This window comes from Rhincodon typus, chromosome 10 (assembly GCF_021869965.1).
Source record: "Rhincodon typus isolate 14 chromosome 10, sRhiTyp1.1, whole genome shotgun sequence".
Classification (NCBI taxonomy): Eukaryota; Metazoa; Chordata; class Chondrichthyes; order Orectolobiformes; family Rhincodontidae; genus Rhincodon; species Rhincodon typus.
Window position 1 is genome coordinate 66,628,905 of NC_063341.1, and position 17,037 is coordinate 66,645,941.

At 41.5% G+C, this 17,037-nt stretch overlaps 1 protein-coding gene across 1 annotated transcript in view; it reads right to left on the reverse strand.

The window, feature by feature from the left end:
- Nucleotides 1–17,037, reverse strand: part of hfm1 (helicase for meiosis 1) — a 107,924-nt gene that overhangs the window by 56,463 nt on the left and 34,424 nt on the right. Inside the window, exons 15-16 of the mRNA XM_048601544.1 lie at nt 11,764–11,897; nt 6,432–6,479 (exon numbers count right to left, since the gene is read on the reverse strand). Coding sequence (XP_048457501.1) covers nt 6,432–6,479; nt 11,764–11,897 — 182 coding nt within the window. The remainder of the gene's footprint in view (nt 1–6,431; nt 6,480–11,763; nt 11,898–17,037) is intronic.

The following is a 17,037-nucleotide window of genomic DNA, read 5'->3' on the forward strand; positions in this document are numbered from 1 at the left end:
TCAGTTACTATTTTTAGTTTGACAGTTCACCTTTGAGGGCTTCTTTTGGTTTACTTGCTTGATTATTTGATTATTGTTTGATCAAAAGTTGTGATGCAATCCTCCGGTTATATCTTTCTCTTAGTACTGAGCAAGCCAGCAATCAATGACAGGTAACATACATGAAACTGACAGTTCCAAAAGCTACTCAGTGGCAACATTCAATTTTGTACGGGGTGGGGCTTATTGCAAAGTTTTCAACAGGTCATTCAGGACACTTTTGGGGTTGCTAAACAGAAGTTCAAAGGAGCCAGTTAGGAACTGAAGATCAATAAGTGTGTGAAGAAGGCACACAGTAGATTCCATGTTAGAAATATTGATGTTCAGCAAGACAGGTAGTCTGTGCAGGAAAGACTGAGTTCAATCGAGAGTAGATGGATACCTCTGGTTTTTTAGAACTCAGTCCAGGTTCTAGGAGTTATTAGGCAGGTAGGTGTTGCAGTCAGGTCTCAGGAAATGTCCTGGAAGTTGTAATGGCTCACAAGAAACTGGGTATCACTAACTGGATGGTATAGTTGAGACTGGGGTTTAAAAAGCCCAGAAGCATTACTTGCTTGATGAAACTGAGCAAGGTTAGATTTCACAGAAAACCCAGGACAGATTTCAGCAGGGGTCAAAGTTAGCTGAGGTTGAAAAGCTGTATATGTCTGTGTATAAATATTGGAGTATAATTTATGAAGTCCAGAGGAGTACAGACCAAGGAAAACACTCACTGAGGCAATCTATGGCTGAACAATTCTTGAGAGGGGGTTTCAAGGCCAGATCAACAAAAGTAAAGGGCTATAATTAGGGGAGATGATGGCTTAGTGGTATTATTGCTGGACTGTTAACCCAGAGACGTGGGTAATGTTTTGAGGACCCAGGTTTGAATCCTGTCATGGCAGACCGTGGAATTTGAATTCAATAAATATCTGGACTTAAGAGTCTAATGATGACCACAAATCCATTGTCAATTGTCAGGAAAGTTCATCTGGTTCACTAATGTCCTTTAGGGAAGGAAATCTGCTGTCCTTACCCGGTCTGACCTACATGTGACTCCAGACCCACAGCAATGTTGTTGACTCTTAGTTGCCCTCTGGGCAATTATGGATGTGCAATAAATGCTGCCTGGCCAGTGATGCCCTCATCCTGTGAATGAATAATAGAAAAAATGCCTTGTGAAGTTTAACAAAATTTGATGACCCACTGTGCTGTACCATCTGGGAGAATTGCTGAGAAATCTATGGGATCTATCCTGATCACATTTGCTATTTTGTGTGCTGTTTGGTCATAGTACATTACCCATATGAAATAACTCCACAGAAGCCATTTTCCCATCACCAAGTCCCCCTTTATTTACACATGAACAGTCCTTGACTCTAGTACCGCCCAATTCAGAGTCAGTTCTCGGAGTGTCAGTATCTCTTACACTCCTCTTTTTATATGTCAGCCATTGGATCAGATTAACAGCCCCAATCAGGGAACTCATAGTCTATAAGGTCTAGCTGGTTGATTATGTTACAATCACTACATCTCCCCCACCCTCTCAGTCCAAGGACATAGGCCAGTCCTTTTACTTGGATAGCCTCTTAGGGCATTTTAGCACCAGGTCACGGTCCTCTGTCTTGGTGTCTGATACAGGCCATGTGTAACATATGGGAGCTCATCTCATGCTTGGAGCACCTTGATAGAATTTCACTCATCCTCCGTAGGCAAAGCTGTCAAGGCAGCTACATCCATCATGACCATCCCAGATTCTGAGGGCTTATCAACTCTTGAGGGAGAGGATGAACCCATGTGTTTTGGCAGCCTTTCCAACTGCTACAAGGGACAGGGCATGTTTGGCTCCCATACTGTTTGCAAATTTACAGCTTTCACATGGTCTACATGCTTGTTCAGGACTGCTGTACCTACCCAAACTTTATACGTCACTGGTCTTCACCTCACGTCCACAATGATTAAGAACTTTGAATCCATGAAAGATATGCATAGTCAACATGCAACTGAGCCAGGGTTTACCCAGCCATTCCCATGGGTGTGGGGAGCCGCTGGTGGTAATTTTTGTCCTTGTTGGCAGTCTGGGCACTGCCTCACCAACATGGCTATGTCTGCATCCAGGCCTGGCTGCCACACATAACTTCTCACCAACATTTTGGAGACCCCTGGATGACCCTGGTGGAGTTCAGCCAGTGTTTGGCAGCAACCTTTGTTCACGACAATCACTCCTGCTCCCCATAACAATATGCCATTCTCTAATGTGAGCTGGTATCTCTAAGTCCAAACAGATTTCAATTCTAGTTGTGATGGCCTTTGGGTTTCTCCATCACAACCAGTTGTTTCAGTTTTGAAAGGACTGGATCTTTCTGCATCCAAAGTCTCATATTGTAAGCTGTGACTGGGAGCATGTCCAGAAAATTTAATAGTTACAGACTGTTCCAATGGGGATGCCACCAGTGGTGTACCTGTTAATGGGAAGCAGCTCAATGCATCCGCATTTGCTACTCGGCCTCCTGGGCAGTGTTCTAACTTGTAATTATAAGCATTTTGTATTAGAGCCCACCACTGAATGTAGCCTAAAACTATGGGTGGCACTGTCTTGTCCAGTTTAAGCAGACCGAGTAGGGGCTTCAGGTTGTCATTATCACAAATTTTCATCTGTCAAGGTATTGGTGGAACTTCCTGGCTCCAAATACGACTGCTTTCTCTATTGGGCATATTTACACACTGCATTAGCCAAAGTCCTTGATGCATATACTATTTGGCGTTCCTCTCCATTGGGCCACCTATGAGCTAAAGCCACCCTGATGCCATTCGGGGAGGCATTGCATGTCAATACCAGATCTTTCTTGGGATCATAGTCTGCCAACACCCTAGAGGATGATAGCTGTTTCTTTACTTCACTGAAAGTTAGGGCTTGTCTAAGCAACCATTTCCAAGGCTGACCCTTTTTTAGGAGTTGATGCATAAGTGCCAGGCTAGAGGCCAGGTTATGTATGAACTTTCTATAATAATCTAGAAATGATCTAAGCTTCTGGCCAGACGTGGGAGTTAAGGCACCTTTGATCGTCCTCACTTTATCTTCCAATCAACTGGGTCTTGTCGACTCTGTAGCCCAAGTAGTCACACTGGGGACCTGGCACAGATATTTTTCTCTTCTTACGCGTACACCCGCCTTGGAAAAACACTTTAGGACTGTGTCCATGTTCTCTAAGTGCTCCTTATTTGTTTTCCCTTGTTACTAGAATCATCTAGGTAAATGTTGACCTGAAGTAGACCTTGCAAATTGTTCTCCATCATCTGCTGAAAAATTGCACAGGCGGACGATATCCCAAACGGCAGTTTCACATATTGGTACAAGCCCTTATGGGTATTAATTGTAGCATACTTCTGGGAATCCTCATCTAACTGAAATTGCAAGTACGTGTGGCTCATGTCCAGATTTTTGAAAAACAGCTCCTGCCCCCCCCGTCAGCTTTGCATGTAAATCCTCCATGTGACAGATTGGGTATTTATCCAGATACGAAAAGTTGTTTACCATCTGTTTAAAATCCCCACAAAGGCAAAGCTGGGGTTCAAAATTGGTATGACTGGTGCTGCCCATTTCACAAACTGGACTGGTTTGATGATTCCTTCACTTTCTAGCCTTCTAATTAAGGCAAATTGCACTGGGTGGGCTTTGTAGAATCATGGAATTGTTTCCTAGTTAACATGCAAGGTTGTCTTGGCTCCTCTGACAGTTCCCAGACCTTTCTGGAAGACTTCCAGGTATTTAATTAGGCCTTCATTCAGGCAGCCATTTTCTAATTGAAAAATGTTGAGTCAACTTAGGTGAATCTTTCACAGCCAATCTCGTCCCATCAAGCTTGGGACTGAGCTTTTACGACAATCACTGGGAACTGAACTAGCTGCTTTTCATAAGAGACCGGAACCAGAGTTGTACCTTTAATCTGTAATGGTTCCCTGGTATAGGTTCTTAGCCTAGCTAAGGTCTTGCTCAAATTTAAGGGCTGGAGTTCAAAGCAAATTTTGTTGAAAACTGGTTCTGCAAACACTGAAATGGCCTCGCCGGTATCAACCTCTATTAGAACTGGATGACCATTTAACCAAATGTTTATTTTGATTGGTTCTGACTTTGATGTTGCTAAGTAATTTAACTGTTCCAAACTAGACGTAAGTGGACTTTCCAAGGTATGAACTCTCTGGGCACCAGCCTATGAGTTATCTTACTCGATTTAGGTCTAGTAGGACACTTTAGCTGCCTCAAATCATCATACCAGCAGCAACTACAATGGCTTGCTGGCCAGGGTCCTGAAGAAAATTTTAACTGTTTGGCCGAGGATTGGCTTTATTTTAGGGTTTTGCTGTGGGATGACCTAGAATCCCTCTGATTAGGATATGTCCTAAGTAAGGCTATGCAATTAACTGCACTCAAGTGGTGTTGCCCAACCTTAATCAGACTTGTGAGAGTGTCCACTTCCATTGGAATGCCCTGCAACTTGTATGCTACACTTGCCGATTTTCCAATGATAAAGCCAGCTGTACTGCCTGTTTGACGTCCAGTTGAGCTTCAGCTAATAGGCATTTTTGCATAATTACTTTGTTAAACCCACATATCAAATGGTCTCTAAGCATCTCATTAATGGTTAAACCAAAGTCACAGGCTTCTGCCAGTCATCTTAATTTAGTCAAAAATCCAGCACTGATTCCCCTGGTTCTCGAAATGCTGAGGAAATACGATAGCATCTCAGAATAAGAGGAGACATGGAGTCACAATATTCCTTAACTATGTCTGTCAATTCTTGAAAGGTTTTAGTATTTGGTGCCTCAGAGAAAGTGAGGCTCCATAGGCTGTCAGGGAAATTACTCATTGCTTTTTGTCTGCCACAATGTCATTTGCCTAAATAAAATAATGCATTCGTTCCACGTACTGGGCCCAGTCCTTGACTGCAGGGTCAAATGAATCAAGCTTCCCAAACAAAGGTATGATGTGAGAAATGCCTACTGGAACTCAAAGACGATTGTTGTGAGCAATTTTCTTCAGGAACATGCTTTACTCTTATTGCCACTGATATAACTCCACAGAGACCAGTATCCTGTCACTAAGTCACCCTTTATTTATGCATGAACAGTCATTGACTCGAGTACTGCCTCATTCAGAGTCAGCTTTCAGACTGTCGGTATCTCTGACACCACCCTTTTTATCTGTCAGCTAGGGCTCCCTGATTAGACCAGATTAACAGCCTTAATCAGGGAACTCATATTCTATGAGGTCCAGCTGGCTGACTTCATTACAATCACTACACCATGTCTGCCACATATTAATTCTGGATATTAGGAGTAATTTGTACCTGTATTGTAGATTATTTTACTGTTCCAACTTATACAATAAAGTCTTGTTGTTTGCCTAAAAATGTGGAATTTTGTGGGTTTATTCTCTCATTAAATCTGTTGCATCTCACTTTTCGTCTACATCTAAAAGTAAGTTATAGGTGCCTAAGCAGATCATAATATAAATTTGGCAGTCTGGTCCAGGATCATATCAGGGTATAAACAGCAACAGCTGGGCGGCTGACTAGGCAGGAATCAGGCAGATGTAATGTTACAGTCTATAATAAATGTAGTATTAAGTAAAAGATTGTGTTTGGTTCAGGAATTCACACAGGACTGTGGAGTTTTTCAATATATATTTCTGGTGCACACAATGCTTGCAGAAATCCAAACCAATGTTTTTTTCATGATGGAGAAAACAAAAGTTGGTGTGTATTTAAGCCTCCTGCTAGGTGCCAGGAAATGACACAATCAGCTATTGTGATATATAAGAAAGGACTTGCATTTATATACTTCCCTTCATGACCTCAGGATGTCCCAAAGCACTTCACAGCCATTGAAATGCTTTCAAATTATAGTCATTATTGTAGTGAAGGAAGCACAGCTTCCTCACTACTGCACTGAAGTGTCAACCGGGTTAGATATTCAAATTTCTGGAATGGGACATGAATCCATAACCCGACTTAGTGATGGGTTCTTCCACTGAGCCAAGGCTGCTATGTTATCAACAAACCACATCAAAATCACTTTCAACTTTTGGAAAAAACTGTCACTAGCATAAAAATGGGTGACTTTCATTTCTATCAACTAATTAAGTGAGCACACAATTTTACATTAAATAATAGAATTGCCAAAACACCAGAACACTTTTCTTAATTGGTTAAGGAACTACAGGGTTTATGGATAGAACTCTGACTTAAATGCAAAGCAAAATTGGACAGATGTAACCGGTAGCTTATCCAATATCATCAGTGTTACACCGTTAAGTTGGAAGTGATATTTGTTTCAAACACTTAAAGTTGGTAAACAGGTTTTTTTTTAATGCTTTTCATTGGGAAAGAAAGGATTAAAAGTAACCTGACTACCTTGTAATTTGGTTTCAATTCCAGTTCTACCTTGTCCAGTCGCAAAACCTCGGAAAAACAGACAGTTGTTATGTTTGAAATCATGACATTCATTTTCCATATCTCTGCCATAAAAAGAAGGATCATAGATCATGTGAAATAGTAGTCGGATGTTCAGTTGGTATTAAAGTTAGTAACTATTAGACCACAGGTAAAATTTTCTGGGATTAATATTAGTCTGTTAACAGAAGATTAATGTACTTAATAAAAATAACTTAATACTCTCTATGAATGTGCAACGTTAACTGTGGTTATGGTTATATGAATCTCCCCAACTCCACTGTACAAAAAACTATCACTTGATCAGTGTGCAAAAAAAACGTATTTAATGAGTCAACAAATAAGACGCAGAATTTATATCTTTGTGAAGTTTTGTGCTCATCATAGTTGGAGTCATTCATATAGCAATATGGAATACTTATTTTGCATCCCCTATCAAAAGTCTCAGATCCAGTATACCAGCATGATGAGATGATTCCTGCTGACAGTTATAAAGTAGACCAATTACAACTTTAGAAATATATCTCCTCTCTACCAATTTGAAATCTTTCATTTCTCACAAAAAGCATTTTTAGTAACTTACTAAAATTCTACATTAGTGGAACACATGAGGAGTAGGCCATTCATTTCATCGAGCCAACCCCGCAATTCTAGATTATGGTTTACCACCTCTCCAATGCCACATTCCTGCTCTATCTCCAGATCCCTTAAAATCATTAGGCTCCAGAAAGCTATTCTAAATATTCACCATCCTCTGAGTGAAAACATTCCTCCTCATGTCAATTTTAAACAGCTGTCATTTATCCTGAGATTAAGTCCCCTTCCAGAGTTGCCAGACATGGAAAACATCCTGTCTATATCCATTGTTATGCACTGTAAGAACTTTAAAATTCAACATGAAATCCAAATTGTGTACCTGGTGGATTCAGCTCATAGCTTGCTCTGAAAATTGCAAAGTTGCAAAAACTCAGACTGCAGCCTAGGACACAACTCACAGGCACCAGCTGCACAAACACCTCTTCCATGGACAATGGCATCTGGCATCTCCCAAATCCTCAAACCATCATGGAACTTCTGATACACTGGCAGTGTGCTGTGGAAGCAGAGACTTGCATTGCAGGGGGGCCACTGGCAACTAATATTGAAACACTGCAGCAGACACACTTTGCATGCATGGACAGGCTCACAGATTGGACCAGGTTGTCTCTCAAAGATACTCACTTGCTGTCTTAGTGCTCACTCACATAATGCCTAGCTGCATGCTAGCACCATCCACGCTTTGCCTTGCCAAGCCAATTAGTACAGTTATACAGGTTTCCTTGCTGCTCAGCAGTCTTCAGTTAAGGGAGTGCATATTTTGCTGTATGGCAGTGTGCTACATCAATCTCACAATTGCATCTGATGCTGTTGCACATGGTCCTCCATGTAGGCTGCTAACCTATCCACGGAGGCAGACAACCTCCACTTTAAAATTTTTAAGGCAGAGTTAGATACATTCTTGATTATCAAGGGGATGAAAAATTATTGGGGATATGCAGAAATGTAGAGTTGAGGTTATAACCAGATCAGCCGTGATCTTACTGAATGGTGGAGCAGGGTCAAAGATTCGAGTAGCCTACTCTTGCTCCTCATTCATTTATTTGCATGACTCGCTCCACTGGTGCAGCTTTTGGGCAACGAGAATCATTGCATACTTCTTACCTTTCTGCTGCTCCTGTTCCTCCCTGTGTATGTCAATGAAGTCCCAAATTGCCAATGCCAGATGGTTCACAGCTGCCTGCTGCTGTGGTCTCTGGCAGTCCTCCAAGTAAGAAGGTTTGTAGCCTGCCATCTAGGACGTTCCTTCCTTACCTAGTTGTGGAGCTGTCATAGTGAGGTGCTTGCCAGATTGTGCTAGCATACTCTCTAAGCCTAATGTACTAACAAGCTGTTAGTATCTAAACTGATAGGGAGTGCAGGACGCTGCGTTACCAATGTTGCCTTTGAGGCCTCAGAACTTTCTTCCCCAGAGGTCAACAAGATGGCTTTGGGCAGAGGGCTTGGACATCCCGCTGGTACCTGTAGGGCACAAGAGAGAAGGTGTCATGGCCAATGGTTTGAAGCATTGTGAAATGAACAAGACTGACAGAGGAGTGACTTTATAGAGGTTTATAAAATCATGAGAGGCATAGATGAGATGAATAGCAAAGGTCTTTTTCCCTAGGTGTGGACGTTCAAAACTAGGAGGCATATTTTTAAGGTGATGGATTTAAAAGGGTCCTGAGGGGCAACGTTTTCACACAGAAGGTGGTTTGTATAGGGAATGGACTGCTAGAGGAAGTGGTAGATGCAGCTACAGTTACAACAAGAGATTTGGACAGGTCACAAATAAGAAAAGTTTGGAGGGATATGGGCCAAATGCAGACAAGTGGGAACAGTTTAATTTTGGAAAATTAGTCTACAGGGACCAGTTGGACTAAAGTGTCCGTTTCCATACTGTATGACTCTATGAAATTTGCAGTAGAATGAAGAGTGGGTACATACTCAGTTGGACATGGATGTTTCTGCATCTCTGCAGGAGTGGTCCTACTTTTCTCTTGCAAGGGCCAAGATTATCTCTGAATGTCAGGCACCTCCACCCAAATGGACTTGCTCTACACTGTTATGGATTGTCTTCTTCTGTAATGAGAGAAAGCCAGTGATTGAGTGATGTAAAAGTGGGTGACACAGCTGTTAGTGCTGGTGCAACTAAATAGAAAGGTCGTGAGGTATTCCCAGGGAGTTATTTTGGCAGCACAAAAGGCATGTAGGCTTACTGGTTTAGGACACTGGGGTGAAGTGAATGAAGATGTTACAGGTAAAAGTGGGAGTGGCAAGTGTATGAGCCTAAGTGGAGATGAGTGCAATAGCAGAGACAGAGTGATTGTAAGGAGACAAATAGCATTTGACAAATAGCAAAATTATAGCATTTACCTTGGCCCAACAATTCTCTGACTTTCTTATGGCACTGCTGGCTATTCCTTCACACCATGGAGATGGAACTGACTAAGGTGGCAACCTCAGTCCATGCTGTCAGGATCTGGTCATGCAGCATTCTCTGCTGGTCCTCTAGGAAAATGACTCCTCTCTTTTGCGTCCACTAGGATCTCCAGGTCCCTGTTGAAGAATCATTCTGCCATCCTCCTCTTCTCAGTCATGTTAAGATTCAGTCTATCAATCAGCAGGACAGCTTTGAAATGCCAGCACATGTCCTGATGCAATGCACAGTGGCCTTTTAAAGATGGCATAGGTACAAGGGATGCCAGTCTTTCAGTGGCTATCTACTGAGGTATGAGTTCTTCTGGGAATGGTGCATGATAAGAATGGGGCTAGAAACGGAAGTGAGAGACACCACAGGGGCTTGGGAGGTAATTAATGCAAAACTGCATTTGCTAAATATAGTGAGAGAACTTAATCAACCCTGTGGTTTAAAAAAAACCCTCCAAAAAAACTAAATACAAGTTGGACTTAGCCAAAAATCATAAGATTCAGCTCCCTATCTTTGTTTTTTTTTTGACCAAAGGGCATAACTGCACACATACTCACATTAAATTTCATTTGTCATGTTCTAGTCATTCGCCTAGATGGCCTATACCCTTCTGAGGGGGTCAGTTTAGCTCTATTGGCTGGAATGCTGTTTATGATGCAGTGTGATGTCAACAGTGTGGGCACAATTCCTGTACTGGCTGAAGTTAGCATAAAGGATTCTCTATCTCAACCTCTCCTCTCACCTCAGGTGTGGTGATCCTCATGTTAAATCATCACCAGTCATCTCTCTCTAATCAGAGAGCAGCCCTGTGGTCTGGTAAGACTATGGCAACTTTACCTCAACAATGTCGTCTGGAAGTTTCTTTGCATCCTCTCACAATTTATGTTTGCACCCAGTTTGGTGTGATCCACAAATCTGGAAATACTACAATGGTCCCCACTTCCAAATCATTAATATAGATTGTAAACAGTTGGGGACCTAGCACTGATCTTTGCAGAATCCCATTTGTAACAGTCTGCTTTCCTGAGAATGATCCTACAACTGCTTTATAGTATTTTCCCCCAAATCCCAAGTGCTCTAATTTTATTCAGTAACCACTTATGTGGAACATGATCCAAAGCTTTCGGAAAATCCGAAAATATATTACATGCTCTCATTCCCCTCTGTCATGCAACAGGCAACATCCTCAAAAAAAACCTCCCAAAACGTTTGTTAAACATAGTTTCCTTTCCATATATAATAGGAGCAGGAAAGTTGACGTTACAGATCGGGACACTTCTTCGAGGGTCCCGACTCAAAAAATCAACTTTCCTGCTCCTCTGATGCTGCCTGGCCTGCTGTGCTCCTCCAGCTCCTCACTGTGTTATCTCTGACTCCAGCATCAGCAGTTCTTACCACCTTCCTTTCCATAAATCCGTGTTGACTCTGTCCAATTTTGCCATTCTAAAATATTCCATGATCACATCCTTTAAAATAGATTCTGATATTTTCTCTTCTACTGTCAAATTAAGAGGTCTACAGTTTTGCACTGTCCCTTCCTTTTTAAATCAGGGGGTTACACTTGCCATCTTCCATTCAGCAGCAACTTCCCCAAAATCTATATAATTATGAAAGATCACCACCAATACACCTATTTCTATTGCTACTTCCTTCAACACTCTGAGATGAAGCTCACCTGGATTAGAAGATATAGCAACCATCAATCCAGCTGATTTTTCCAATACTACCTCTTTACTAATACTAATTTTTTTGATCTCTCTAGTTATGCACATCTCTTGGTTGCCAAGAATTTCTGGGAGATTTTCTGTATTTTTGTCCATAAAGACAAACACAGTTTCTCTGCCATTACCCTATTCTTCGCTGTAATTTCTCCTGTCCCATCTGCAATGGGATTACGTAATCCTTGCGAATAGTTTTTCCTTTCATATATCGACAGAAGCTTTTATAGTTCACCTTCTGCTCCTCAGTAAACATCGATTACTAATATTTTTTGTCTTTCCTTCATTAGTTCTACAGTACTTCTTTGTTGGGTCCCAAACATCTCCCAATCCTCAGATTTAACACTATTTCTGGTATTTTTATAAGACATTCCTTTGAGAGCGAGTTTATGTACATCTATTACAAACTAAGTTGAGATTTCTCAAACTCATTGTATATTGGATCATGACGACTGGCAGAAACAGAATTTTAGTCTTGTCAATCTGGCAAAGATATGAATTAAAAATCCAAGCAGTGAAAAAATAATGTTGTAATGTAAAATGCAACTTTAGGAAGCTTCATTCTTACCATAGTGGTTTGGATTTTTAAAAGCTCTTATGTAAAGAAATGTTGATCGTATCCACTCCAAAGCAACATTGACATCAGTGATTGTATTCAGTATAATCTCTGCATTCAAATGTTCAACAAGATGCTTGTGTAAACTACCAACAGAAACAAGTATGAGACCTCAAAATACATAATCCTTAAATTACCTTTACTAGCAATATGTTTCTTTGTTTTTCTACTTTTTGTTAAGAAGGACTGTAATGTTTAACTTTTTAACTTTGTTTACCTTATTTTTTTTTCTGCTTTGTAACTATAATCCTGTACCTAGGCACCTTTGTACCTAAGATGGCGTCATAAGTGGCAACCTGTAAACTTTTCACTGTACTCATGGGAGCACAAGAACAGCACTTCCAGATTAACCTCTGAAATTATTATGTATTTCATAGTATTATTTTGGAAATCTAAAAGCGTCACGTTGATATGCAATGATTTACCAAAATTATATGCATTTCCAGTCACATTCAATCACATTAATCAACATCATAGTCAATTTTCGGTCCACTTTCTGTTTTCCTTGTTATTTATTCAATCCATCGATGAAAGTTCCTAATCACTGTTAAGTCTTTTCCAACGTAACACAACAGCAATTAGTGCTTACAGATTAAATTTTCACTTACCACACCCCATTATGCAAAACGTTGGTTTACTAAATATTAGAATAACACATTGCTTAATTATATTTTATTTGTTCTCCTTACTTCTTTCTCATTAATGGGGCAAGCTTGCAGTGGCATTATTCACAGTCAGTTGGGGAACCAACCAGGAGGTGAAACACTGTGTAAGTTCCTCTCTCAACCTAATAGGTGGGAAATTAGTAAGTGCCAGGTCAAATAACATGAAGTCCTTGCATACGAAAGTGGTTTAAGCCCGAAATAATGTATCACTACCACTAACTAACACAATAAGTGTGAATTGCAAGGAAAGATAGAAATAGTGCTTTTCAGAATGGAATAGAGATGCCCAAGAACTGATCTGATAAAGACTTACAAGTTTATTATGATGGTAAACTAATGTGTGGGAGTAGAATTAGGAGACACGAGTTCAAATTGGTAAATGATAATCTTAGAACTGATATCAGGAAAATACATTTATACACAAAGTGACCAATACGTGACATATATTTCCAGAAAGTAGAAAAGCACTTGGGTAGAACTGGATGAATAGCAAAATTTCTAAAGCCACTCGAAAGCAAGACCACCAATGCTGGGTTTCCCACAGTCATTTAATGTTCCAACTGACTAGTGGTGAGACTTCAAGACCCCTCACCCCACCATTCAAGATGCAATCCTACCTCAGACAGCTGACAGCCAATTTTATTGTCAGACAATTCTGTAGTCCCAGTAAGGGGAGAATTAATTTGTTATGGCACATGAAAGAGAGGAAATGACTGCCTTCCCACTTGAGAATTCAGCAGCATGACTTCTTTTTATTCATTTGTGGGATGTGGGCATTGCTGGCTAGGCCAGCATTTATTGCCCATCCCTAATTACCAGATGGCAGTTAATAGTCAACTACATTGTTGTGTACCTGGAGTCACATGTAGACCAGATCAGACAAGAATGGCAATTTCCTTCCCTAAAGGACATTGGTGACTTGTGGGCTAAAGCAACACCTCTCCCCGATTCCCGTACTCCTACCACGAGTCTCAAAATTGAGGGCAGGTAAAAAGCAGCCCTTGTGGCCATAATTGGCCTCCTAAGTGTCTCCATTGGAGGGAGGGGCAGAAGCACTAGGTCTCTGCTGAAGAGAAAAGGGACGTGCATGCCGAAGGGTGGCAGAAAAGTCACCTAGGGAATTTTATGAGTGCCCCTGCCTGCAAGCCCTCTGTCAGTGACCTTTAAATTTCTGCACCTGAACTAATTCTGTTTTATTTATTCACTCATAGGACATGAGCAGTGTTAGCTGGCCATCATTTATTTCCCATCCCTACTTGCCCTTGAAAGTGGTGATGAGCTGCCTTCTTGAACCACAACAGTCCATGTGCTGTAGATAGACCCACAATGCCATTAGGGAGGGAATTCCATGATTTTGACCCAGTGACAGTGAAGGATATATTTCCAAGTCAGCACAGTTAGTGGCTTGGGGTGGAACTTGTAGGCAGTGGTGTTCCCATGTATCTGCTGCCTTTTGTCCTTCTAGATGGAAGTGTTAATGGATTTGGAAGGTGCAATCTAAGGAACCTTAGTGAATTTCTGCAACGCATCTTGTAGGTAGTACACATTGCTGCTACTGAATGTGAGTGGTAGAGTGAACGGATGCTTGTGGATGTGGTGCCAATGAAGAGGGCTGCTTTGTTCTGGATGGTGTCAAGCTTCTTGAGTATCATTGGAGCTGGACTCATCTAAGGATGTGGGGAGAATTCCATCACTCTCCTGACTTGTGCCTTGTAGATGGTGAATAGGCTTTTGGAAGTCAGGAGATGAGTTACTTGTTGCAGGATTCTTAGCCCCTGACCTGGTCTTGCAGGCACTGCATTTATATGGCAAGTCCAGTTAAGTTGCTAGTCCAAGATGTTAACAATGGGGGATTCAGTGATAGTAATACCACTGAATGCCAAAGGATGGTGATTAGACTGTCTCTTGGAAGGGGGCGGTGTCCCTTGTTTAAGGGCACTCACTGCCTGATTGTGGGATATAATAACAAGAATTGTTGAGAGCCTAACACCAGCTCTTGCTGCTCATCCCCTAAATTCCTCTGCCTGTAACCCCTAGCTTAAGAAACATCTCCTCTCATTACTTATTTGCAGCGTGGGTCACTGCTTGATCCTAAGCCTTCGGTAGGTTTAGAGGCAGCCACAGCCTCCCCAGGTGTATTACCGTTCAGGACAGATGTTGGCCTCTGATTTATCACAGATCTCAGTAGCTGGGATTTCTGTCCATAGCGTTCTTAATTGTGGAAAAGATTTGTTGTCGTCACATAGGGACACTTAATACCGGGACCCTTCTTAGAGAGTGCAACACAGGTCTCTTGCTGGCTCTCCATCGAGCAGACAAAACCCCTAATATCTCCATCAATAGAATTAATCAGCCGAAAAAAATCCTAAATCACAGATAAATTGTTAGTGCACAAAAATGGTTACAGCATAGAAGAAAGCTGTTCAGCCCGTCAGTCCATTGTGGTCATCTAAGAACAATTTAGATAGCCCCATTCCCCTATCCTCTCCCTGTTGTTTGGCAAATTAATAGAATCATAGAATCACAGATGTAAATCTGGAACTGTTTGTGCCTGTAGTAACATTGTGTGGACTATCATTAACCTCCACATGATCAACCTTCATCCATGTGAAGAAACATTAAAAATGTATACAATATTACCTTTTGTTTTCTGTACAAAGAGAAATACAATTGAAGCCACTGCCACTGGCCAGCCATCATGTTCAGTGTATGTGTTGGGACTGCCACTGGTCCATGAACTACATGATTGGCCTCTCATCAGCTTTGTAAACAAGGTCTGAGCCATTTGCTCAGCATGCAAGCTTGATGGTGATACAGGCCACATTGTTACGCCTCACTGAGGTAGTGTGCGGCAAATCGAGTCGTGCTATTCTCAGAGTCAACACAAAAGTTAAAGGTTTTATCAAAAATTCCCCAAATTAGACCCATGTAAATGACTATGAACTGTTAACATAATTCTATTACTTACAACTCTAATTCCCTTGTAAAACTCCACTTACACACACAGTCACAGAGTCATAGACATGTACAGCATGGAAACAGACTCTTCGGTTCAATTCGTCCATGCCAACCAGATATTCTAAATTAATCTAGTCCCATTTGTCAGCATTTGGCCCATATCCCTCTAAACCCTTCCCATTCATTTACCCATCCAGATGCCTTTTAAATATTGTAATTATACCAGCCTCCACCACTTCTTTTAGCAATTCATTCTATACATGACCACCATCTGCATGAGAAAAGTTGCCCCTTAGGTCCATTTTAAATCATTCCCCTGTCACCTTAAACCTATACCCTCCAGTTTTTCAGATAGGCATAAGAAAAAAAACCTCATTGGTGTTAAGTGAAGGGAAAATCTGGGAATGACTAACGACCACTATCCACAGCACTTGTTGAAATGATCCTTTTGGCTTGCTGCTCTTCAATCTCTCTTCTCCAATTATTTTCACTTGCTTGCAGGAATCATAGAATCCCCACATTGAGTCCATTCAGCACATCAAGTCCACACCAACCTTCCAAATAGCATTCCACCTAGACCTAATGCCCTACATTATCACTATAACCCTGCATTTCCCAAGGTTAATCCAGCTAGCCTGCACGTCCCTAGACTCTATGGGCAAGTTAGGATGACCAATCCATCCAACCAACACATCTTTGGAGTGTGGGAGGAAACTAAAGCACCTGGAGGACACCACGCAGACACAGGTAGGATGTGCAAACTCCATACAGACAGTCAACCAAAGGTGGGATCGAACCCAGGTCCCTAGTGCTGTGAAGTAGCAGTGCTAACCACTGAAACACCGTGCCGCCCCGGAGGCATAGGGGGACAGTTGTTGGCAGGCAAAAGGCTGGTCACCACATCACATCTGGCTGAATTTCCCTTCGTACACATGCCTTACACATTTTGGCTGTATTAACCTCTCCAAATACTTGAATAAATACCAGTGTAAACAATACTTACAATTTGCGCCAATGACCTGCTTTAAAAAGAGCAGAAATTCCTTCCACAATCCTTAGGTTTCAAGGTAGTCATTTCCAATTTCAGTCCCAATCAAAAATACAGAAAATAAAAAAGATACAGTCTTCACAAGTTCAATGCAAACCTGCAGGATAATGACTATCTCGATCAAATCATTGCTCATTGCATACTGCACAAACTCAGGAATGGGCCTGAGGCCCATTTTCAGACCTGAAAAGTGCTCAGTCTACCTCTTTACTCTGGAAGGGTAAGACCATAAGACTTTAAAATATAGGAGCAGAATTTGTTCATTCAGCCCAACTAGTCTGCTCTGCCATTCCATCATGGCTGATATGTTTCTCAAACCCATTCTACTGCCTTCTCCCCATAACCCTTGATCCCTTTGCTTGTCAGGAACATATCTATCTCTGTCTTAAGTACACTCAATCACTTGACCTCTACAACCTTCTGCAGCAACGAGTTCCACAGATTCACCAAATCTGGCTTAAGAAATTCCTCCTCATCTCAGTTCTAAATGGTCATCCCTCCACTCTGATGCTATGTCCTTGGATCCTAGCATCTCTTACCAGTGGAAACATCTTC